The sequence below is a fragment of the Sarcophilus harrisii genome, chromosome 2 (genome assembly GCF_902635505.1).
Source record: "Sarcophilus harrisii chromosome 2, mSarHar1.11, whole genome shotgun sequence".
Taxonomy (NCBI): domain Eukaryota; kingdom Metazoa; phylum Chordata; class Mammalia; order Dasyuromorphia; family Dasyuridae; genus Sarcophilus; species Sarcophilus harrisii.
In genome coordinates this window covers 260,682,670-260,708,511 of record NC_045427.1, presented here as the reverse complement: position 1 = coordinate 260,708,511, position 25,842 = coordinate 260,682,670, and the positions used below count along the sequence as shown (strand labels likewise).

Here is a 25,842-nt window from a genome sequence, read left to right as displayed (position 1 = left end):
TAAAATTATAAAATTAAATTAAATTTTCTCTTTTGATAATAGGGCTATCTGCTACCATTCCTGGAATAGCACTTCACTTGGAAAATATTTCATGGTCTCATTAGCACCAGTGGAATTTAATGATTGTCATCTATATAATTCTTAAGGGACAGATCTCACCCAAGAATCTTATTTTAGTTTTTGGAACTAAACCAAATCTGAGAGTATTGAGTAATTCTTCCAAAGTGAAGGTCAGATGAGTAAATGGGTTCTTGCCAAGATATGCAAGAGTTTATCATGACTACATTACTTATACTGATTCAGTAAGGATAAGTGAAACTAATCCAGTTCAGAAAGAAATCTTTGTTAAAAGTAACTCATTGTTTATTGAATGTACTACTGTCCTCTAAATAGATGAGCCTCTTTCAATATGCACAGAAGTACAAAAAGTTTTGCAGTTACAGAGATTCAAGTTTCAAAAGTCTAAAAATCTTACATAAATAATTATCATCACCCCCAATTTAAAGATGAACAAACTGAAGCAGGGAAATGTTCTATTATCAACCAATCATGTAATTCGGCATATAATCTGGTCCTATTGAGCCTTCAAGCCCTCTTTCAAGGGAACTGTAAATATAGTGTTTGATTCAAGTCAATAACAGGAACCATGTTTATAGAACTTTTTTGCTTCTAAGGACTTCAAAGTGCTTCAAATCACATTTATAGGTCATCAGTTTTACAAAGAAGGCAGAATGATCAGGATGGAGCTTTCCTGAATTTTATATTACTTGTAGCACAGAAAAATTAATGCCATAGCCAAATGGCCAGGGACTAGTGCAAAGACTAAATGTCAGTACCAAAATTTGTCTAGACCTTAGCTCTTGTCATCATATCTGAGTTGAGGAATCATTTTCATTAGAAGCCACAGTTTCCTGTAAAAAAGTCCCTATCATGTCACAGATAATAGTGGATACCAGTAGTCATACAAACAATACAAAAAAAGTATTGCATTTCTTAACAAAATACAAAAAGAAACGTAGCTCTTTTCTCTGTTCTTATCCTTAACAATCCAAGGTCTATTTCTGCCTTGTGTTTGTCTTTGTTTAAACCCTGTTTGTTATTATTATTTTTTGAAGTGGACCCTTGCATACTGTTATATAATGAATTACAAAGTAAAAATCTGTCTAAGAAAACAAATCATAGTTTGTGAGAAACATCAATAGATATCTTCTTTAATAGTTCAAGCTTTTTTTTTTTTTTAAAGGAAATACCAAGTCCAAGTTTGCATAAGATATACTTTATACATGGAATCATTTTATACAACTATATTACAATCACTACTCTTCTATTTAAGGGAAAAAGTTATTACATAAAATCCTAGAAAAAATTAAACTGTTTATTCAACTAATTCAAGGTTTTGCTTTGCTAATTCTCTGTACTTATAATCCCAGAGACTGCTACTATGCCTGCCACAATATTTGTGCTTAATAAATACTTGTTGAGTGATTAAACTGGTTATTTTTTTAAAAGGAATCAGTATTTCCTAAATATATATTATATTCCAGACAGCGAACGAGGTACTAAAGGTAAAAATAAAAATAATAAAATAATTCCTATTTTTAAAGAACTTCTTTATAGTTTGTTATTTTAGATGAATATGCAAAAAGCCAAAAAGACTACAGGTTTCTTCCCCAGCCTCACCCAACACTGACTTCTCTTACAATAAGATCAGATACAATTAGCTCATAAAAACAATGATCTCATATCTTGTTTGGTTTTAAGAATGGGAAATAAAAGGTTTATTTCCCTTAACTTGTGCAAACCAGAGAAATCTATGAAGACAAGGAAAAAGATAAAGAGTGAAGCAAGAAAATAACTAGTCATATAATGCATTTCCTAGTATTACTCCTAGTTAATTAATCAAGAGAACAAAAACAAATTTTAAATACATGTCTTCAGTGAGAAAGAGGGAAAATTTCCTCTCCCTTTTTTTTCCAAATCTATTCAACAAATACTGAATATTCACTATATGTAAAACATTGTGATAAATACTTTGATGAAAACCAAGATGATAAGAAGTATACTGCAATGTAGTTAAGAAGACTGGAAATACACAAAGAAAATAGGGTAAGACAAAACACCAAATAGGCAGCACACTGTCATAATCATTCTCTTGTAGGCTCTAGATGGCATAGTTCTTCTGATAAGCCATTCTGTAGTATTCTTCGATAGATTCAGTACTCCCTTCCAAGGGAAACTGCACTTTAACATTACTGAAGCTGCCTGTAAAGGTCATTAGTCAGGCACAGATCATTCATTAAGTGTAATGTGATGTAGTAGAATGAGCAACAGACTAAGAGTCCAGAAGGTTCTAAATGTATCCCTGACTGGTAGACTGGTCATGGGATCTTGGGAAAGTCATTTAATCTCATGAGCTTCAGTTTCCCCAAGTCTAAAATGAAGGACTTAAATCTCTTTAAAATTTTTCCAGTTTTGACAAGTCTATTGATAAAGATAGAAAAACTAGAACTAGAAACATATTGACTTAAAAAACCACTAATTAACATTATCTATGCTTGGTTTATTTCCCAATTACAATTTGCAGGTAGCATGGACCCCTAGTTAGATATCCCTGGCATAGGGAATTCTCTGGTGTACCTGAGTCCTCTGTTCCATGTACCAATGTAGAGAGGGACTTTTACAGTCTTAAAGAGTTACCTAGAGCATGAGAGGTTAAGCCTCTGGCCTATGGCAATATGTGTGAGAGATGACTTAAAGGCCAGATTTTTTATCCATTAGGCCACTCATTTAACAATTCTATAATTCTATTAATATTTTATGTATTACCATTCACAAAAGGAAAAACTTTGCCTACCACATACCATTCACATTTGAGAAATGAAAACTGAATTGAAATCCAATTGAAGTAACACTAGGTATTTCTACTTGTTTAATAAGTGCAAAGTAATAAAACCTCCAATCCGTAGTAAATGCTAAAGGAATGTAGAGCAGCTGGAGGACATAAGGTACAACAGTGAACAGGGTAGGGATGAGATTAATGAAGGGTTCAGTAACTCCCAGGACAGAGGATTTGGAGGATCAGTACCATCTTCAGATTCTGTGGCTCCCATTTATAGGCCTATGTTCATCTCTTGATTAGTTAGTTTGATGGCCAAGAAGAACACACATTTCTCTCCCATATTCTATTTCTGTGGAAGAATTATTCGTTCCTTATTAGCATGTCATTCAATTACTAGCTTTGAAACTATATTTCATATTTTACAATTCCATTTCTATAGTAAACTCTTTCTATGTTCCCAATCAGCAGGCCAAGAACTATTCTCAACTAAATGCAGGCACAGATGGTAAGAACATAGTCTTTCTTGTTCCTTTTCTGTAAACCAGATTATAGAAGCATCCAGAAAGAAAATATGGAGAAGAGTTCTGATGGCCTTAAGAAGGTCAATCTTTTTCTGGGACAGTTATTCATAAGTAAGGGGCTCTGTAAATTAAGAGTAACTTGCACTTATCCTGTAAAATACTCAGGATTTTACAGGATAAGTACAAGTAGTTCTTAATTTATGTTGACTGTTCAAGAAATCAGAAAGAAAAAAAATTATATGTTGTGAAATTCATATTGATCATTCAGACTAAGAAATAACTAAAAAAAACCTTTTCTATAGTATTTGAGTAGTTAAAAAGCAACCTAAACTAGAATTAGAAACATAATTGGGACACTTCAAAGTGTGGCTTTTTAATGAAGTTTTCTATTAGGAATGAATTAGTGTAAGTTTAAAAAATGTTATTTAGAAAGTAGAATTTTCCCTAATTATAATACTGTATTATATGTTACATTTGGATCTTAAAAACTGATGACATAGTTAATTAACTTTTACACTGCCACTAAATGGAGTGGATAACAAATTATAAGGAGTTCCTCCAAATGACAAATTATATAACCCACTCGTCAGCCCCTGAATATTTTGCAAAAAAGCTCACTATAAACCAATATATATATCCTCCCACACCAAAAATACTAGGTACATACTTTGATCTCCCTGTAGAGTTTGCACGATGTTTAACATGGCCTACATGGTCTAAGGAACCTCCATTTATACTGACAGATGGTTTGCATCCAGTTAGGTCTTTTCTGGAATTATGATCTTGGTTTGCTAAATTGGCAATTTCCAAACGTTCCTAGAAAAGAAATATCAAATCAGTCTTTGATAGAAATTATAGAAAAATATTAAATCTCTAGTCCCAGGATGGGCAATAACAAAGCTCTGTATTTATAAATCTAGAGATGGCTATCAAAACAAATTTAGAAATAAATTTTTGTTTTTCAGTTAAGATTACAAGATACATTACATTAGTTCTCTCTTAATCACAGTATCTGTCAATTCTCCAATTTAGAACACTCAAACTTAAGTTACAGGTTTAGCAACAATCTCATTCTCAGTCAACTAAAACTACTCTTTGAAAGTACCAAAGACCTCTTAATTGACCAATCCAATGGTCTTTTCATAGTTTTCATTCTTTTCCATTAATCTGCTGCATGACCCATACAACCTCTTCTCCTGTGTATCCTCTGCTCTCAGGGTTTTCAAGGCATTATTTTCTCTTCTGATTCACCTTTCTGATAGCTCCAATTCCATTTTCTTGACAGGATCAACACCACTATTATAACCTAACTGTGGGTATTTCCCAAACTTCTTTCTTAAGCTCTTTTTTCCTTTCTCTTTCTATATAACCTCATTTAACTCCCATGATTTTTATTATCACTTTTATTCAAATGACTCTCAGATTTTTATATAGAGCCTTAATCTCTTCTCTGAGGTCCTATATCACTTATTACTTATTGAATAATTCAAACTGGATATATTTAAGACATCAAACTCAACATGTCAAAAACTATCTTCTTCCCTTTCCCCAAACTCTTCCATCTTCCAAAAGTCCCTATTTCTGTTAAAGGTACCAGTTGCCCAGGCTCATAATGTCAATATTATCTGAGATACCAAATTCTCCTCCCCTCAATATATTCAGTTTCAAAATCTTGCTGTTATCTGAACAACATCTCTGGTTTCTGACTTGTTCTGCCACTCCCACAGCCACTACCTTGGTAAGGTCATTGTTACTCCTATCATGTATAAGATTATTGAAATGGCCTTTGAGTCAGTCTTATTGACTTCAATCTCTCACTACCCTATAATTCATCCTCCATACCCTGCCAAAGTAATTTTCCTTAAGTACAGATCTGATCATGACTCCTCTACTCAATCCATTCTGATGACTTCTTATTGCCTCTACAATCAAATATAAACTCCTCTCTAACTTTAAATACCTTATACAACCTGGCCCTAACATATCTTTAACAATAATGATAATAATAATAATGACAATTATCATTAATATAAACACTTACAAAGTGCTTTTTAATCTCATTTTTATCCTTAAAACCTGGGAAGTGAGTGCAATTTTTCAGATAAGAGAATACTTCTACTCCTCTTCCTAACTCTGATCTAGCTAAGCTAAGCTTCTGTTATAAATGACATTCCATCTCTTTTTTCTGTACATTTGTAATGCCTGTCCCAAAAGTGAGGAATTCCCTTCCCTCCTTCCTTCTTCTGTAGAATCTCTCTCTACTTTTAAGATACAGCTAAAGTGCCACCTTCTTTATGCAACTTTTCCTAATGGCCTTCACTATTAACGTACTCCTTTTCAGAGTACCTTCTCTGGAATGCTTATATACACACACAGATATATTTATGCTGTAGTTATCTTCATTTATATTTGTTTTCTTCTCCATTAGAACCAGATTTTGGCTATTCCATACTATACTTTTAGAGAACCAAAAATATGTTTTTTTAGTAGACCAGACTATATTTGGAACAATCAAAGGCACTAGAGATGTTTAGCCTGGAAAAGAATATATTTATAAGGAACATGATAGATGTTTGTAAGTATCTGAAGGACTATTATGAGAAAAAGAAATTAGAGACATGGTTCCACTTCACTCCAAAGAACAGAACTATGAATTATGAAGAGGTAGAAGGGAATTACAGAGATGCAGATTTGCATTTGATTATAAAGAAAACTTTCTTACCAGTTTGAACTAATCAAAAGTAGTATGGGCTGCCTAGAAAGAAGTAGTGGGATCTTTCAATAAAAGTCTTGCAGCAAAAGCTAGATGATTATTTGTAAGAGATCCTGAACTTATGATTCTTGATAAGATAAGGTAGGGAGCCACTGAAGTCCCTTCCAATTCTGACATAGGATCAGAGATTTAAAACTGGAAGGGAGCATATTTGATTTTCTTTTAAAAGTCACATATACTATCATGATGATATCACCTATGATAATTAAAAATAAAAGGGAAATTCCTCATTAATGGCAAATCTTAATTTAAAGCTACTAAATCATCTGCTTCAGTAATTATTAATAGAAATGGTAATTTTTAGTACCTGCTTTGCCATTTCTTTCCTTTTTTTCTCTTCTCTTTTTTCTTCTTTCCTTCTCTGAATCTCATGAAGGATTTCAAGTTGCTGAAATAAATAAAATGCTATCAAGTCTCAGAAATCTAAGCAGGATAAATGGAATTTCAGAAACATTAAAAAAAAATTTTAAGTTCAATAATTCATGTCATTTCTTAGAAGACCCAAATCTGAAATGTTCTTAGTATTCAATGCATGTAGATCTATTTTCTTGGATTTTACATCCCCGTTTATGTAGAGCTACTACATTTATCACACGGCAAGCAAATCATAAACAAAACTACCTTCAATAAATTGCTCAAAAATTTAGGAGATGCTGTAGCAGATCAATTCACCACAAGATTCTACTAGTCAACATTGATCACTTGATGTGAATTCTAACAAATGTATAGTTACCTCCAAAATTAAGGAACAGAACCCCTTCCAAATGAGGGATAGCATTCACAACAAAGTAGGTGAAAGGCAGTGACTTATGTATTGGATGAGACTCAACAAACAGACATTGTTAAAAGAGAAATAAGATAAAATATAAAATCCTTGATTCAAAAACTTACGACAGACATTTCAATATGTTTTAAATATAAATAAAAATAGAAAACACGATGAGAAAAAAAAGGTTTTTAAAATAATAGTTAAATGTCATTCATTATTCTGAGTATTAACTGTTTTAACCTATATCCTTTTCTAATGAGCCATTTCCTGGAGGATTATCTTTTATGCCATTTTTTAAAAAACAAAGTCATCATTTATAAAAACTGTGATCTACTTATATCCACCATGTATCTCTTTTTATTGCTTTTTAGGTCACCTGTGTTTTTAAATCTTTTAAAATTGTAATGTTCTACTACTTGCAGTAGTAGAGCAAAACAAAATAATAATGGGTTTAAAAGATGGGTTTTTATGTCAGGGAACAGTTTAAGATCATATAAACCAAGCACAAGTTCTCAAAAGCAATCCAACCAGCTATCTTCAACATATTCAATTCTTGGTGCATCTCTTTATCACAATGTATATTCAAGGCAGATTAACTAATGGTACTCAAATGACTACTCATCTAGCTAAATATCACAGTCTGGGGAAAAGGAATTTCTTTCTCCATTTGTTTTTATCTCTTTGGGTTGCTAAGCTAAACATATTTGAGTGGTTCTTTATTTGAGTCACTCATAAGCAACAAATAACAATATCTCATGGAATAGGGGGCAGGCTCTAGCTGATGGTCAGCGAAGGAGATTGAAAAGATTTAGTCAGAAGAATTGGTAGAGAGCAAGGTCATGAAAACCCAGAAGGGAAAGAATATTGAGGAAAGACTAATCAAGAAGACCATGCTATAGAGAATTCAAGAAAACAAAAGCAAATAAAAGGTCAACAGATTTGGTAATAAGAGATACTGGTAACATAGAAGAGAGCAGTGTCAGTGAGTGTTGAAGCCAGTAGCCAAAATGAATGGGGTTGATAAGTGAGAGGAGAAGAAATGGAAAAAATGAATGCAGGTAACTTTTTCTCAGAGTTTAACTATAAAAGTTAAATGATAGATAGCTTAATCTTAAGGATCAAGTGAAACCTAGAAATGTTTTCAGGCAGCAAAGAGAAGGTCAAAAGAGAAAGTATAAAGATTAGAAAGACAGAAGAGATTAATTATAGAGACAATATGTCAGAGAAGAAGAGAGGGCAACATGGATACATATACGGGGTTGATCTGGGCAAGAAGGGTCATGTCTTCATTCAAAACTGGACTACAGAAAGAGAATGGAGGATGAAGCCAATGTGCTTTGGGATGTAGATTAGGGGAGAAGGAATTCTCAGTGAATGGTCTCTATTTTCTCAATAAAATATTAGATGAAGCCTTAACAGACAGAGAATAACCCATTACAAATATGGAAGTAATTTCTGAAATCAGCCATCGTTGTGTAGTTAGATCATAACTATTTGGAGCAAACATCAAAATCAACATTAAAATAGGGGAATGAGAAATACAATGTAGATAATTACAACCATTTTCTTCTGATCAAGTCAACTAAGACTTGAGTTAGTGTAAAAAATGATGAATGGTGTGAAAAAATGATATAAAAAATGGAAAAAGGTAAAGTTATTGCTCATTAGTACCACATTCCTCAGAGGTTTAACTGACAGAAAACAACAATAATAGCAGTCAATGGCAATACCAGTTTACAATGAAAATTATTTATGAAAAATTAAGGAGGATGGTAGTAGATTAGGGGTGACTTCTAGATTATAAAATAATAAAGAATAGAAAGAAAAATGACTGCAGAAAATTTGACCTGAAACCCAATTAGGCAAGACATTCTAAATACAAGCAAAACTAAAACTAAAACAAAACAATAATAAATAGGTGAAAATAAAACAAATCTGCTAATATATTTATGAAGACCTATTTTTATCATTTATGACAGTCTAAGGACAATCACACACATTTGGCTTCTCACCTCAGTTCATGATATGATTTATGAGGAAGCAGAAATGAGACTTAGGAGAACAATTCTGAAAATCAGCTGGGTTAGACCAAGATAGTTGTGTTGGAGCCAATACAATTTTGAAGGCATCAAGGGATCAATTTTCAATGTACTTAAAAGTAGGAAGACAGAAAAATGGTAGGAAAACTCTTGCAGTATATTATTACCCCCCCAAAAAAGCAGTCAAAATGATATCCCTAATTAACGAATTCATTATACCTATTTTCTCATTTCTATAAAATCTTCATGAGAATGATTTTATAAAAACATCATGTCAAATAAAAAAAAAATTGGTAACCTGTGACAAATTATTCAATTAGTAGTCTACTAACTGAAAGTAAAGAAAAAAAAAATTCCACAGTTTATTTTTACTTTAAGCATTTGATTTGGTAGAGCAAATTGTAGCTTTACAGGTTCTCCTCAAGCAAGTTTTCATTCAGGCTTATGTTAAGAGCATATAGTCAGAAAAATAATTTTGCTTAGAGATTTCCTATCAATATCAAGTGAAGACAAGCTAATTGTACAATATTTCAGAGTCTGATTCTTTTTGAACAGCAAAATAACGCTTTGGTCATGTATACTTATTGTGTATCTAATTTATATTTTAATGTATTTAACATCTACTGGTCATCCTGCCATCTAGGGGAGGGGTGGGGGGGGGTAAGAGGTGAAAAATTGGAACAAGAGGTTTAGCAATTGTTAATGCTGTAAAGTTACCCATGCATATATCCTGTAAATAAAAGGCTATTAAAATATATATATATATATATATATATATATATATATATATATCAAGTGAAGAATAAAATAAGGAAACGTATCATTGCAAAAGTATTTGTTCCTCTCATGAAGAATGAGGTCCACTAAGTTAAATGGAATAAGGATGCCTTATTGAGACAGCAAGATCCTCCTGTTTCAGAAGATACTGTGTTGAATTACTATATAAGCTCCAGAACTTTTCTCTATGTCCTTGAGAAAAGCTCAAAATCCTTAAGTAGTCATCTCAGAGGCAAATGAAACACTTATTTCAAAAAAGATTAGCATGCTTTTAGAAACAAAACTTGACTTTCAGAATAGTGTCCTTAATATACCAACTTGTGCATTTGTTGATGTTTTAAAATGAGTTAACAAATTAAGATTATTCTAGGGGATTGGGAAAGAAGTGGGAGAGAAGTGAGTAATTCATACATTTGTTCTATCTACTGGTTGTTTTAGAGAAATGAGGGGCTAGGTCATTCACCAAATAACCAGTTACTACTATGGGCCCTTTTCTGTAGACAATTCTGTGGCCAATGTGAAAATGAAAAATTTCTTTAACAGGTATAATGATGATTGTCACCAGTAGATTGCTATGAAATCAATGATAATCAGAAAAACTATAACAAATATTACCTGCTGTGATTGAGCTAGCAGGTACTAGGTAGGGCAGGAGGAGGATGGTTACTCAATACTGAGGAAAAAAGACTTGCTAAGTACATTTTTTCAGTTAATGTCAGGGAATCCAATCATGTCATGTCTGTCCCTGACCCTGCAAAACCTGGTTATAAGCAGAATGATAAAATCTATAAGAAGACATAACCTTAAAAGACCTAAACAACCCACCATATTCCATATACCCAGACAACATATGAAACAGAACTTGTCTCACCACTTGCTCCTCTTTTTGTTTTGCTTCTAATAACCGCTGCTGTTCCTCTTGGGCTTGTCTTTCTTGTAGCTTTTGATGATTTTTTAGCATTTCTTCATGAAAAGACTTAGAGGGTGGCTTATTATGTTCACTGAGGAATGACTGTACATGATCCGCCAGTTCAAATATCATCACCTACAAATTTGAAGCAAAATGAAACTCAACTGGCATAGAATTTAAAGCAGTGACCCAAACAGCATAATAAATAATGGTGAACAATAAGCAGTTGAGGGCTGTGAAATCAACATGAGAGTAAGAGATTATTTAAATACAATTTAAAGAGGTTTTATGAGGGATAAAGAGATGGTTTCAATTTTGTCAGACTTTGCAAGAGTATTCATATCCAATATTTTGGCATTCACATATTAATTATGTAATCTTTCATTATTTAATTAAAGAGACTTTATTGTCACTACTGTTTAAGAGGCTGCAATTCAGTAACTGACTGACTCTTGGCTATTATCTTTTTAGAAATATAGGACCAGGAAATGCTACCCCTACTCCACCTGGGAGCAGTGTAAGTATATTGCAACAGAAATGATGATTCAACCATTGTGAAAATGATTAGCTTTGTAACACTAGTCCAACTCAGCTAGTTTCAGTACAGCCTAGAAGGTTAGTCATCTAGATTTATTCTAGTCCTCAAAGGAGAGGGTGGCATGAGACCTGGCATAAATTCCTGACTCTAGAACTTATTTATTAATGTGTTAACTATGGGCAAGTCACTAAGTCTCTCATTTTAATGGAGAGTAAACTTTCCAATAAAATAATTGGCTTAACCTTCCCAAACTCTACTTCCAAACCCAAACACACACACACCTCATTATTAGGGATGATGGGATAGAAGATGCACATGAGAAGAAAAAATAACAAGTCACTAAAAGTTCCAGATATACTACTTTCAAGGATTTTCTTCTGAAATCACAAGGCATTGTGACACCATGGTACAATTTATAAATGTACTTCAACAAACTTCTTCTATGGTGTCTGGGAAGTATTGTAATGCAAATGACTTTGGAGACAGAATCTCAATCCTGCCATTATTATTATCTGTGTGACACTGGACAAGTTATTTAGCCTCTCTGGGTCCCAGTTTCCTTATCTATAAAATGAGGGACTGGACTACATGGTCTCTAAAGTCCCTTCTATCTGGTCTCTAAATTCTCTTTTTCCATCATCAAAAAGCATAGTACACAGACTGATTAATCCAAATTGACAAAACCAATTGATAATGGGAGTGTCTTGGTCCTCTGAGACCATTATTTCTAGAAAAATTTGTGCTTCTATTAAACAAACCTTTTCTTCTGCTTCCTTTTTCAATTCAGTTTTTCATCTAATTTATAAAAGTGCATCATATTGCAAGAAACAGATTTCTATCTAACATAGGATGTTGTGACAGAAAAAAAATTCAAGCTGTATTGATAAAAACTACACCGTAATCCAATGCATTTGTTTCTTAATAAATAGGTTATAATAGCAGAGGTTTTCTCCACTATTCAAAAGATTTCTATTTCATTCATTCAAATTTTTAAAAATCAGGTCATGCAACACTTTTATAGCAAACTGTTTCAATTACAATCTTTTGTCTTCAATACCTTTATTTTTACTGGTTTTAAATGAAGGTATCAGGTTTAGTACTAAGAAAATTATCATTAACACATAAATATAAAGTTAGTTTGACTAATTCATTTTAAAAATAATTCCCCCTGAACATTCTGTATAAAATCAAAGATACAATGGCAAATAATCCTCCAAGATAATAGAAAATTGGAAGTCAGATTCTTTTCTTGGACATTATTTATCTAAAACAAATGCCTTTTCAGTCAACATGCTGAAAAACAAACCCTCTATTGTACCAAGACCACTATTACAACTAAAAAGGAGGTATCTAAGGATGCTGAATTATGTTCCTAATAATTAGTGACATTGGTTATGTGAAAGGTTATTAGAAGTGCCAAACTGATACGAAATATGCTTTTTGTTCCGTTTTTTTTTTAAAACCTCAGTGATATTTTTCTTCACAAAAAATCAATGCCATTACGCTTACTGGAATATCAGGGAGGCAATGTGGTACACTAGACAAAGCTGGAATCAAGAGAACTTGGGTTCACTTCTTACCAATGATATTTACTACCTGCTGTGATCTTGAGCATGCAAGTCCTAGCAAGTCTATTTCAGAATCTCTTTCATCTCCTCTCCCCTTTTTACTTACTGTGACCCCCTAGTTCAGGCTTTCATTACGTTTTGCCTCCTAACCAGCCTTTTTGATTACAGTCTAACTCCTACCAAACCATCATTTGTATTATTGCTTACATAATATGATTATGTCATTCCTCAAATCAAAATTCTGCAGGGACTCCCAATTATGTACCAAATAAAGTATGAACTCCTGATTATGACATTCAAAGTTTTCTAATATCTGAAAGTAACTCACCTGTCAAAATTTATCTCATACTTTTTCTCCATATATACTTTGTGTTCTAGACAAATTTGGTTGTTTTCCAACCAATTCTCATCCTGTACTGTGGCTACATGTATATGTGTATGTATATACATTCTTCCTTCACATTTGTCTATTAAAGTCCCTTTCCTCTTTCAAAATCCAACTCAGGGCTGCCACTTGGTCTATAAAGTCTACCTTGACTTCTCCCACTAGCTGTAAGTGAAGTCTTCCAATACTGATTTCTTAGAGCAATTCTCTGGACTTAACACACTTTATATTACAATGATTACATATGTATATGTAATCTCCTTGTTATATTATGTGGTCCTTGAAACTGGGTCATATTCCAACAGGATGATTTCAGAAAGGCCTGGAGAGACTTACACGAACTGATGCTGAGTGAAATGAGCAGGACCAGGAGATCATTATATACATCAACAACAATACTATATGATGATCAGTTCTGATGGACCTGGCCATCTTCAGCAATGAGATGAACCAAATCATTTCCAATGGAGCAGTAATGAACTGAACCAGCTACGCCCAGAGAAAGAACTCTGGGAGATGACTAAAAACCATTACATTGAATTCCCAATCCCTATATTTATGCCCACCTGCATTTTTGATTTCCTTCACAAGCTAATTGTACAATATTTCAGAGTCTGATTCTTTTTGTACAGCAAAATAACGGTTTGGTCATGTATACTTATTGTGTATCTAATTTATATTTTAATATATTTAACATCTACTGGTCATCCTGCCATCTAGGGGAAGGGGTGGGGAGAAGGAAGGGGAAAAACTGGAACAAGAGGTTTGGCAATTGTTAATGCTGTAAAGTTACCCATACATATAACCTGTAAATAAAAGGCTATTAAATTTAAAAAAAAAAAAAAAGAAAAGAAACTGGGTCATATTTCTGTATTCCCTGGTGCCTAGCACAGTACTCTGCATATAGGAAGTACTTAAGAAACATTTTAAATTATATTGAATTACTTTTAGATGTTTATTTATAGCCTGTGGGCTTCTAATTTTCAAATCAGCTAACACTGAAAAATTCTTAATGGAAACTTACTTTTCATTGAATGTAAATTTCACATCAAATTTCAAATTCAAATCAAACTTGATCAAGATATGCAAATGATAAAACTCACCACAGTAAACTTTTTATTTACTATATATAGAACCACTTGGAATTAGGAGTAGGCATCATCTTTCAGTTGTGAAGGATGTTTCCTGCTGTAAAAAACTGAGAGTTCTGATATAGTATATAATCCGACTTCTCTTATACTAGTTTCCAGCGGGGTTAATTCTTATTGGAACAGTCATTTCTAGCTTCTTTTCAACATATGCACCTTAAACTCAGAATGGTATATAAGACACACACACACACACACACACACAGTGAGAAACACTGTACCACTATAATTTACTTATGATTAAATCTTATTTAAAATATCATAAAACTTTACTCATTCAAACTTCCGTGGCTCAGAAAAAAACAAGACAATGGTGTAATTTTTATAAAGAGAGGGTTGCTAAATAAAAAGTAAGACTTCAAGTAAATTAAGTATTTGCAACAGCTTTTAAATTTTACATACAAATAATTGGTAAGTTTGTTATAAACAACTTCTATCTAAACATTAAAATAGTTCCCCTGAGAACCTCTATAAGGGTATAAACCAATTATACTTACTATATAAAGGGTGAAAGAACATTAGGACTCAGGAGAGCTGGGCTCTAGTTCTAGATTTATCAGCAAGTAGTTGCAAAGCATTGGGAAAGTCATCTTACCTCGGTACCTTAATTTCACCATCTGTAAAGCAGGAATTGAACTCAGTAGCATTTAAGGTATTCCTAACTCTAATATTTTCTGTTTCTTTCTTTTTTTTTTTTTTTAAAGGAAATATTATTATCTCAGATTTACCAAAAAAAAAAAAAAAATTCAGACCAACAAAAATGAGAACAGAACTGGTGACAAAAAGGAACGCCATGATATACAATAACAAAATACACATTTAATAAAAGGGCCCATAAAGGTCTTTATGACCAAAGCAGAACTAGAGGTCATTACTGATCACAAAATAGAAAATTTCGATTATACCAAACTGAAAAGTTTTTGTACAAACAAAACTAATGCAGACAAGATTAGAAGGGAAGCAATAAACTAGGAAAATATTTTTACAGTCAAAGGTTCTGATAAAGGCCTCATTTCCAAAATATATATAGAGAATTAACTCTAATTTATAAAAAATCAAGCCATTCTCCAATTGAAAAATGGTCAAAGGATATGAACAGACAATTCTCAGATGAAGAAATTGAAACTATTTCTAGTTATATGAAAAGATGCTCCAAGTCATTATTAATCAGAGAAATGCAAATTAAGACAACTCTAAGATACCACTACACACCTGTCAGATTGGCTAAGATGACAGGAAAAAATAATGATGATTGTTGGAGGGGATGCGGGAAAACTGGGACATTGATGCATTGTTGGTGGAGTTGTGAAGGAATCCAACCATTTTGGAGAGTAGTTTGGAACTATGCTCAAAAAGTTATCAAACTGTGCATACCCTTTGATCCAGCAGTGTTACTACTGGGATTATATCCCAAAGAAATTATAAAGAAGGGAAAGGGACCTGCATGTGCACGAATGTTTGTGGCAGCCCTTTTGTAGTGGCTAAAAACTGGAAACTGAATGGATGTCCATCAGTTGGAGAATGGCTGAATAAATTGTGGTATATGAATATTATGGAATATTACTGTTCTGTAAGAAATGACCAACAGGATAATTTCAGAAAGGCCTGGAGAGACTTACACGAACTGATGCCGAGTGAAATGAGCAGGACCAGGAGATCATTATATACTTCAACAACAATACTATATGATGACCAGTTCTGATGGACCAGGCCATCCTCAGCAACGAGATCAACCAAATCATTTCTAATGGAGCAGTAATGAACTGAACTAGCTATGCCCAGAAAAAGAACTCTGGGAGATGACTAAAAACCATTACATTGAATTCCCAATCCCTATATTTATGCCCACCTGCATTTTTGATTTCCTTCACAAGCTAATTGTACAATATTTCAGAGTCTGATTCTTTTTGTACAGCAAAATAACAGGTTGGTCATGTATACTTATTGTGTATCTAATTTATATTTTAATATATTTAACATCTACTGGTCATCCTGCCATCTAGGGGGGGGGGGGGGTAAGAGGTGAAAAATTGGAACAAGAGGTTTGGCAATTGTTAATGCTGTAAAGTTACCCATGTATATATCCTGTAAATAAAAGGCTATTAAATTTAAAAAAAAAAAAAAAAAAAAGATCTTGGATCTCATTTAAAAAAAAAAAATAATAATAATAGCTGTTCTTTTCTGCCTAGGCAAGCTGATTTATCATCTTCTTGTTGCACTAGATAGGGAAAATATTTATGTCCTCGCCTACACAGCAATGCATTCAAGAGCTCTTCTTAAATAGTTATATCCTTGAATATTTGTACCTGATTTAGAATGCTTTTGACTACTTATCATTTACTCTTCAAATTTGTTCCCTTTTCAATATTTTTTTCATTTCTTCTGATTATATATGTAAAAAATATAATAAAATGCTAATATATTTTAAATATCTATTAATCTTTTCTATCTTTACAAAAAGAATACATCTTCAAGTTAGGGGCCTGATGAAAGTGGTAACAGTCTCAAGGGAAGATCAATAAGACAACAGGGTATATAGCTAATATCTGAAACATGCACATGAATCCCAGCATCTAAAGGCATTTCTACAATTGAAATTTCTCATTTCTTGCAAAAATCCTGAGAAACTAAAAAAGGCTAATGAAATTACTTAAATCCCACTTTTTCATCAGAAATGTCCTGATCTGTCCCTGCAACATTCAAATAGAACTTAAAGTCACAGAATTTTAAAGGGAAAATGGATTTTAGAGATCAACTTCTGATTAACTATATTATAACCTCTAAGTTAAAATTTTTGTGTTACTTTATTTATTCTTTACTTGACTTAAATAATAAAATTGCCTTTAATAAGTGACACTTTGAGGCCCAAAATTTTTCCATTTTAGTACCTCCTTATTAGCTTTTAGTCCTTTCTCTTTTTTAAAAGAAGGGTATAATAAGATCCTCCAGAGTAAAAATTTAAAAGGAAAAGAAGGTGCACTATCACTAGAAAGGAGTGAAGAAAAGAAATTCCTATAGTTCTTGTTTACCATACATCCAAAACCCACCCAGATTTATCCTTCACAGTACTATGATTAAGACACATTTTCAGAATACTAAATATGTGGACTCTTATGGACAGGGAGCTGCTAAGGAAGTCATTATTGGATTTTTCTTGGTAAATACATACAGAATCTCATTGTTGGAAGAGACTTTGGAGGCCACTTAGTCCAGCCTATACTTGAATAAGTAATCTTTTACATAGTTGACAAGTGGTCATCCAAAATGAAGACCATTAGTATGAGGACCATACCACATTTTAAGGTAAGCCATTTTACTTTTGATTAGTTCTAATCATTACCAAGTTTCTCTGTATATTAAGCCTAATAAACCTCTTTAAAATTTCCACTCACTAATGCTCACAATCAATACCCCTAAGTCTTGCTTTTGGTGGCCAAACACAAGATCATAGATTTAGAACCCTACCTCTTTATTCTATGCATGAGAATAGAAAGACACAGACATTTACTTGTCTAACGCCATGCAGGTAATAACCACCTGTACCAAATCTGAATGCAGATACTCTGACTCAAGAGTAAGAGCTCTTCTTTCCACAATGCCTAAAGCAGAACCAGGAAAAATTCTCTTCCATATGAAAACAGCTTTTGTATTCCCTCATAAAATCTTCTCTTTTTTAAGCTTATTACTGTTCAATCATTTTTCAGTCATGTCCAACTCTCTAAACATCTTCGGTTCCTTTGAATTATACTCTTATGGCCTGAACTTAAATTTCTTCATCATCCTTGCTGATATACTCTAGACAGTCTCCATCTATCTCTTTTTATTCCTATAATGTGATATCCAGAACAGTATATTTCAGAGAGATCTACTGGGGAAAGGGAACAGTACTCTAATCTTGAATCCTATACTATTCTTTTTTTTTTTTAAATTAAATTAATTTTTTAAAAATTATAACTTTTTATTGACAGAGCCCACGCCTGGATAATTTTTTACATTATCCTTGCACTCACTTCTGTTCCGACTTTTCCCCTCCCTCCCTCCACCCCCTCCCCCAGATGGGAAGCAGTCCTATACATGTTAAATATGTCACAGTATATCCTAGATACAAAATATGTGTGCAGAACCAAACAATTCTCTTGTTGCACAAGAAAAATTGGATTCAGAAGGTAAAAATAACCCAGGAAGAAGAACCAAAATGCAAACAGTTTACATTCATTTCCCAGTGTTCTTTCTTTAGGTGTAGCTGCTTCTGTCCATCGTTGATCAATTGAAACTGAATTAGATCTTCTCTTTGTCAAAGAAATCCACTTCCATCAGAATACATCCTCATACAGTATCGTTGTTGAAATATATAATGATCTCTTGGTTCTGCTCATTTCACTTAGCATCAGTTCATGTAAGTCTCTCCAAGCCTCTCTGTATTCATCCTGCTGGTCATTTCTTACAGAACAATAATATTCCATAACATTCATATACCACAATTTACCCAACCATTCTCCAATTGATGGGCATCCACTCAGTTTCCAGCTTCTAGCCACTACAAACAGGGCTGCCACAAACATTTTGGCACATGAACCCTGTACTATTTTTAAAGCAACCTATCATTGCATTCATTTTCCTATCATATCACACTGTTGATTCTTACTGAACTTGCAGACTGTTAAAACTTCCAGATTTTTGTCCAGCCATAACAGCCCTTGTCTTATATTATATTATTCAGTTATAGAAATGGCATTAAAGCCTATTACAAGTAACTGAGAAGAAAACTTGTTATGAAATAATCCTTCACTGTTTGTGGAAGTTAAATATGATTATTACTATGGTGTATATATCATATTGAAAATCACAAGGCTGGAGCAGCGAGGTGGCACAGTATATAGAGCACCAAGTCCTGAAATCTGGAAGACCCGAGTTCAAATGTGACCTCAGACACTTAACACTCTCTAGCTACGTGACCCTGGGCAAGTCACTTAACCCCAACTGTCTCAGCAAAAAAAAAAAAAGAAAGAAAAAAGAAAATTACAAATTACAAGGCTTTGAATAAGTAGGTCTGTTAGAAGAGGTGTGAGTCATGGTTCAATAAACCCTAGGGAAATGGGTAGAGACCAGAACAGGTCTGAGACAAATCAGCAATGTTTGATTTAACCCATTTCCTGTTGTTTTAGTCAGTTTCACAAATGTGTGGGATTAATGGCAGAGAAAAGGCCAAGAGCACATAAATTTGAAGCAGAAAAGCTGTTTTAAAACATCTGGGTTGAAGCCCAGACTGAGTGACTACTAAGCCAGCTCTTCTTTCTCTTCAGGCTAAGACTGTGGTAGTGGGAAGACAGGTTCAGGGTTTATTAGGTCTGGAAGCAAATACTTTTGTGAAGTGAAGACTCTTTCCCTTTCTTACTTCATAAAATCAACAAATCCTGAAAATTAAGATTTTTCAGTGTTATAGTTAAAATTTTGTTGTGGCAGGATAGAAATTGATAGCATATCCCAAGTTTGCTAAAAGTATACACTCAAATATGTTATCACTGTTCACAACATATCAATTACAGCATCATTCACTGGTCAAAAAAGTCCTCAATATGAACCTATTTAGTAGACAATGTCTCCAAGATTGATTGTTCAACTTTAGTGATTTTGCTTTGGAGGATAGCCATAGAATAATATAAACCAAAAATTTAGGAATAAAATGTATCTAAAAGACACAGAAAAAACTTTTAAGTCAAAGGTAAAATGAGTCCCATTAAAATGAAGATGAAAGAAAAGTCTAGAAAAGTGAAGCTTTTCTAAATGAAGCAAACAGAAACAGAAAAACATTGTACCAATAAAAGCAAGATTGTGTGATGATCAACTATGATAGACTTGGCTTTTCTCAACAATACAGTGATCCAAGACAATTTCAATGAACTTTGGATGGAAAATGCCATCCACATCCAAAGAAATGTGGATTAAAGCATACTATTTTCACCTTTTTTTTCCCCTTTCTTGTGGTTTTTCTCTTTTATTCTGATTTTTACCCAACATGACTCATCTGGAAATATGTTTAAAAAGGAATGAATATACATTTATAACCTATATAAAACTGCTTACTAGCACGAGGAGAGAAAAGGGAAGAGAAAGAGGGAGGAAAAAAATTAGAATTCAAAATCTTACAAAAATGAAAATTGAAAACCTTTTATATAAAATTGGAAAAATAATATACCATTAAAATAACATTTAAAATTTTTTAAAAATGCTAGATGAAACATCTGTTTTGATTTTGTGATGGCATTGATTATAACAATTATATATGTGTATATATATATATATTTTAAAATCTTACCTCTCCACAATGTTCTTTAGCTAATTTTTCCAGGTTGGCCTTTAGCGAATTAACACTTTCATTTGACAAACCTTTTGCATTCTTTAGCTCTATTTCAGGGACACTGGAAAATAAAAGGTTTATTTCAGAATTTGGTATGTGTTGTAGCAGTATCACTAACTTTAACAGTTCAATACAAAGCTTACTGTGCCCTCTGAGTATTATCACAAAAATCTCAACAATCTCTAGTAATACAGTTAATAATGATTTAAAAAGAAGATTTTTCTCGAAAGACAATTCCAGTTTACATAATAACCAATATTATATTATCAGAATCTTACAGGAAAGTGGGCTGAATATACATGATGTAAGTCAGGGTCATCTGTAGGAAAAGAAAACATCAGGTGCCACCAGGCATTGAAGTGACTACTATTCCTTTGCAAGGGATCTGCAAGTCACAAGTAGCAAGTTTAAGGGGAAAGGGTCCTACTCTGTTCCTGTTGTGCTTCAGCAAGCCCTGGTAACTTGCTTCTGTGTTCATTCATTCCACAAACAAACAAATAAATAAATGTAAATGCTAAATGGATATAAGTACTAAAGGATATAAAAGTTTAGATAACACAAAATCTCTGCCCTTATGGAACTTAGAATCCAACAGGGGTACTAAGACACAAATAGAGATAACTATCACAATCAGTTTTGAGAAGTCCAAGTTGGAGAATTCCAAAACAAAAATCCTATATGAGACTTGTGAGGAAAGATTTGTTATTGATGGAAGGATCAGGGAAGAATTTCTGCTGGCTTCTGAGTTTGGGTTTTTAAGATGAGAAGGAATTCAGGAGGTGAAATGAATGAAGAACATTTTAAGTACGGGGACTAACTTGAACAGAGGCACAGTGGCAGAACAGGATAACTAAGTCTGCTTAGAATTTAGAATTCAGGGAAAGAAAAAATATGAAATAAGGCTGGTATGGCCAGATTGAAAAGCTTTGAATGCTAGGAGAAAAAATATGACCTTGATCCAGTTAGCAATAAGGGAGCCACTCAAGAATTTTGAGCAAGGGAATGATAGGACCAGAGTAATACATAAGGAAAATTATCTGATAATGTTATGAAGAACAGATTGAAGAGTAAGAAAAAGTGGAGGCATAAAAACCCTGCTGGGAGAATAAGTAGCAAAAATTCAGATTGAGGGTACTGAAGATCTAAACTAAGGGTATAGGAATGAGCATTGAGAATGAGGAATGAGTGATATAAGGGAAGTGGTTTGGCATAGGGGAAAAGCACTGGCTTGCATCTGAAAACCTGGGTTCTGATACTGCCACTGACATTTGATCTTGGAGGAGTCACTTAAACTCCTGACCCTTAGTTTCCTCCCTTGAAAGAGGAAGGTTTTGGACTAGACGGCTTCTAGAATGCCCCTCCAGATCTAGATCTATGGTCCTATAATTCTATGATACAAAAGACCCTGTAGACATAAAATTGATGGGATCTGGTAGTAACCAAACATAAAAAGTATAGAAGAGAGTCAAAGGCAACATCAAGGTTTTAAACATGGGAGAGTAGGTAAATGAATGAAGACACCACACACAGAAACACTGAGGTCAGAATGGAGAGGATTAGAGGGAAAGATAAGCTTGGTTTGAGGTGCCAATGAAATATTCAGGTGGCAATATCTTTTAGGCAACTGGTGATACAAGTCTTAAGCACAGGAAAAAACATCATGACAGATGTAAATTTAGATAGTTCTTGAAGTAAGATTGATCAAAGCCATAGGAGTAACTGAACTTGCCAAAGGAGAGTGTGGAGAGAAGAGGGATCTGAAAATTTCTTCATTAGGGGATCTGAAAAAAAATGAGGAGTCAATAAAAGAAACATTTAAAAAGGAATAAAAGGAAGGTTTTCATTAATAAATTTCAGCTAACGTTTGTGGTGATTAAAGGACAAACTAAAACTACATCAAAACAATACACAAATGTACTCACACATCTGGATAGGTTGGTGGGCATTTGACTTTCAAATCCACTTTGACATAGACTTCTTCATCACCAGTCAAACCCTGGGGGCGTAGAACTAAATTGATTTCCAGGGGATCTTTTACCTAAAATTTTAAAAAAAGTCTTAGGGATTTTTAAAATATCAAAAACTAGTAACAAGCATTTATTAAGTGTAGATACCAGACATTATGCAAATGACAAGTTACAAAAAAGAGCAAAAGAAATTGTGACATTAATCATCTTAGTCCAAATCTAACAATTCTACCAACTGTATTTCATACTATATGTAATTGCATTTTAGATGCATGTTCTATACATTTTTGTCTACTGCATATATAAAAGAAAATTCAAAAGTCATGTATGTTAAATATACCATTGTATAAAAAAGTACTATTCCACTTTAAAGACATGATAAAATGTGTAAAACTTAAAAATTTAAAATTCTGTTATCATTTGAAGTAACTGCCCATCCCCTAGTTAACTCTCTTTTTTGTTCTTCATAATAATACTGTGATAATCCAAACTTAACCTAGAATTTATTTATTCTGGTCTTTTGAGTCTTATCTATCAATATAATGATTTGAAGCTCAAGTTGGTTACACCTAAAGGCTTAGAAATAGAATGTTCAGGGGCAACAGTATTTATTCCTATTGAGATTATAAACAAGGAATTTTTAAATTATTGTGACTGTACACAAACATGCACATGTACTCTAAACTTAAGGTAATAACAAATCTTGAGTCTGAGAATTGGAAAGAAATTGGAAAGTTTCTCTGTGGTCCTGAAATCCTTAAATCTTAAACGCAGAAAGTGACTAAAAGTGAACTTTCTTTATCGGAAGTTAAAAATTTTTAATTTATTTGTATCTGTAATATGAAACTATATTCTATGTACATTATCATTTTAATAACATTGAAAATCAAATAAATCAATTAAATTCAATGTTTTATGCTAAAATCATCCATTCAGTCTTAGTCATGAGGAAAGATCTACATGGCTGGAAAGTAGTTTACACTCAACTCCAAGGGGATACCTTTACCAAATTTGTTTATTGTGCATGCAACAATTTAGCATTTTTTCCCCAACTGACTGCTAAAATGTTTCTCTGACTTCATTCCAAAACAAACTCCACAAAGCAAAATGATGAGATTAACTTCTAGAATATAAAACTATTTCTACACTATATATTACCCTGAAGGTGAGAAAAAAAATTACAAACATATGATTTTCATAAACTATTAAATTAAATCCTCCCCTAGACTACTCCTTTGGTGCCTCATAACAGTACAGTGGTGACCGAGGATTCTCAAAGTGGAGAATAAACTCTCTGGCAGATATTACAAGGCTGGAAAAATTTCAAACACAGACAATCAACTGATAGTACATTTGTTGGTTAAGGACCAATCTGATTCACCAGAAGGTTTAGGCACCAGTTAATTATTTGGCCACACTAAATCATGAAGATCTTCTATGAAAGCAAGGAATGGATGATACTTATTTTAGTGCAAGGAATACCTATATGAGTGAGAGAATAGATTTCTAAAGTATGTATTTCTTTCCTTTAAATTTATTTTTAATTTATGAAACAAAACAAATATTTCTGTAATGTAGTACAATAACAAAGATGATTGCACATGAAACTACAAATCTACTAGACATAACTTGCTATTTCTTTCAAATATACCACAAAATTATCATGTAATTTTTTTTCCTTCCTATCCTTACCCTAGAGAGGGCTACCATTATGTAAAATTATTTTCTAGATACTTCTGTTTATCAGTTTTTACCCTAGATGCAGATACCATCTTTCATCTCTCTTATAGCTGTCAAGAATTTATGATAGACAAAGTAACTCATTTGCTCAAAGTTGTTCTTAAAACAAAATTGCTGTTACTCTACACAATGTTGTCTTGGTTCTGCTCATTTCACTTTTCATTATTTCCTGTTAGTTTTTCCACATTTTTCTAAAATCATTGAGCCCATCATTTTCATCACAATATTCCAGTATTCCATCACAATCATATACCACATCTTGTCCAGCCATTCCCCAATTGATGGGTATCCCTGCAATTTCTAGTTCTTTGCCACCACAAAAAGAACTGTTATAAACATTTTAGTATAGGTTCTTTTCCTTTTCCTTTGATTATCTTCAGGGAAAAAAAAATGCAGATGAGATTGCCAAAAGTTCCACATGACAAAAGTTACACTAAATGATTTATGGCACTTGTATTTTCCTTCATATGTCTTTCCTGAAAGTTAGTTCTTTCTACCATAAAATGGAATGTTCTATAATTATGATATCTTTAATTTCTAGTGCAATTCTTCATTAGTAATATGTTGCAGTCTGTTCATGGGATTTTTTTTTTAAAGCTAAAGTATGGAAATGTATTATAAACTTCCCTGTCTTCTTAAAGAGATCATGAACATGCTTATATCTTCTCTAATGATTCAGAGGGATAATCCTAAATGCTACTGTATTACTGTATGAATATTACTGTATTATTATATTATGTACTTTATTTCAATAACAAGCCTATGAGGTTTGGTCCTATGCAAAATAATACCCAACCACTATTTTTTTTTGGTCTGGATTTTAAGTAATCCTTTTTTTCCCCTCCTAATTGCTATCAAACTTTTGTTTTTTGCTTTCATTAAGCACCCTTCTTCCCATCTTTTTTGAAATAAAGGTTTACTGATTTTTATGCATGTTCCTGTCTTTAGTTATCTCTCTCTCTCCCCGATCTTTTAATTTGCTGCTTTTTATCTGCTGTGCACATGAAAACCTGATAAACAAGTTTGCTAGAACTATGGAAGAAACAGAGCAATTACATTCTAAAGTTAGATCTTAAAGTATTTTTCCTATGAGCAAAATGCATGAATTTAACTGGGAACTGAGTGAAATTAATTTTGTTGTTTTTAGATCTTTAACCTTATTTCTTGATACTGAGCTAAATTTTATATAACTGAGGTTGTCGAATAGTTGAGTTCCAGATAGCTGAAAAGTTATTGTATTGTGATTTTAAAGAGTAAGCATTTCCATTTTCAGTATTTCAATATGAAAGAACAGATGGAGGTGGAGTGAAGTAGAATAGTTCAAAAAAGTTATTATTTCATTAAAAGCTTGTTGAGTAGATGTGTTGGATGAGGCTGATTGATATAAATCATAGAAAAAGGAAGCACCAATTATTTAATAATACTTATTTGCACAATAGTATATCTGTGTTAACATTTTTAGGAGGTAAGAAACCTGGCAGTAAGAGAGAACTTCAAAATGTCTTCCTTT

At 33.0% G+C, this 25,842-nt stretch overlaps 1 protein-coding gene across 3 annotated transcripts in view; it reads right to left on the bottom strand.

Annotated features, from left to right (window-relative positions):
• The window catches only part of EIF2AK4 (eukaryotic translation initiation factor 2 alpha kinase 4), a 98,256-nt gene that overhangs the window by 69,320 nt on the left and 3,094 nt on the right, over positions 1 to 25,842 (bottom strand). For 2 of the 3 annotated variants that reach the window (XM_031952076.1, XM_031952075.1), the window contains exons 2-6: positions 22,548 to 22,663; positions 20,584 to 20,686; positions 10,590 to 10,763; positions 6,441 to 6,521; positions 4,028 to 4,176 (exon numbers count right to left, since the gene is read on the bottom strand). In XM_031952076.1, coding sequence (XP_031807936.1) covers positions 4,028 to 4,176; positions 6,441 to 6,521; positions 10,590 to 10,763; positions 20,584 to 20,686; positions 22,548 to 22,663 — 623 coding nt within the window. Of the gene's footprint in view, positions 1 to 4,027; positions 4,177 to 6,440; positions 6,522 to 10,589; positions 10,764 to 20,583; positions 20,687 to 22,547; positions 22,664 to 25,842 lie in introns of those variants that run through there. The other variant, XM_031952077.1, reaches the window with a different exon arrangement.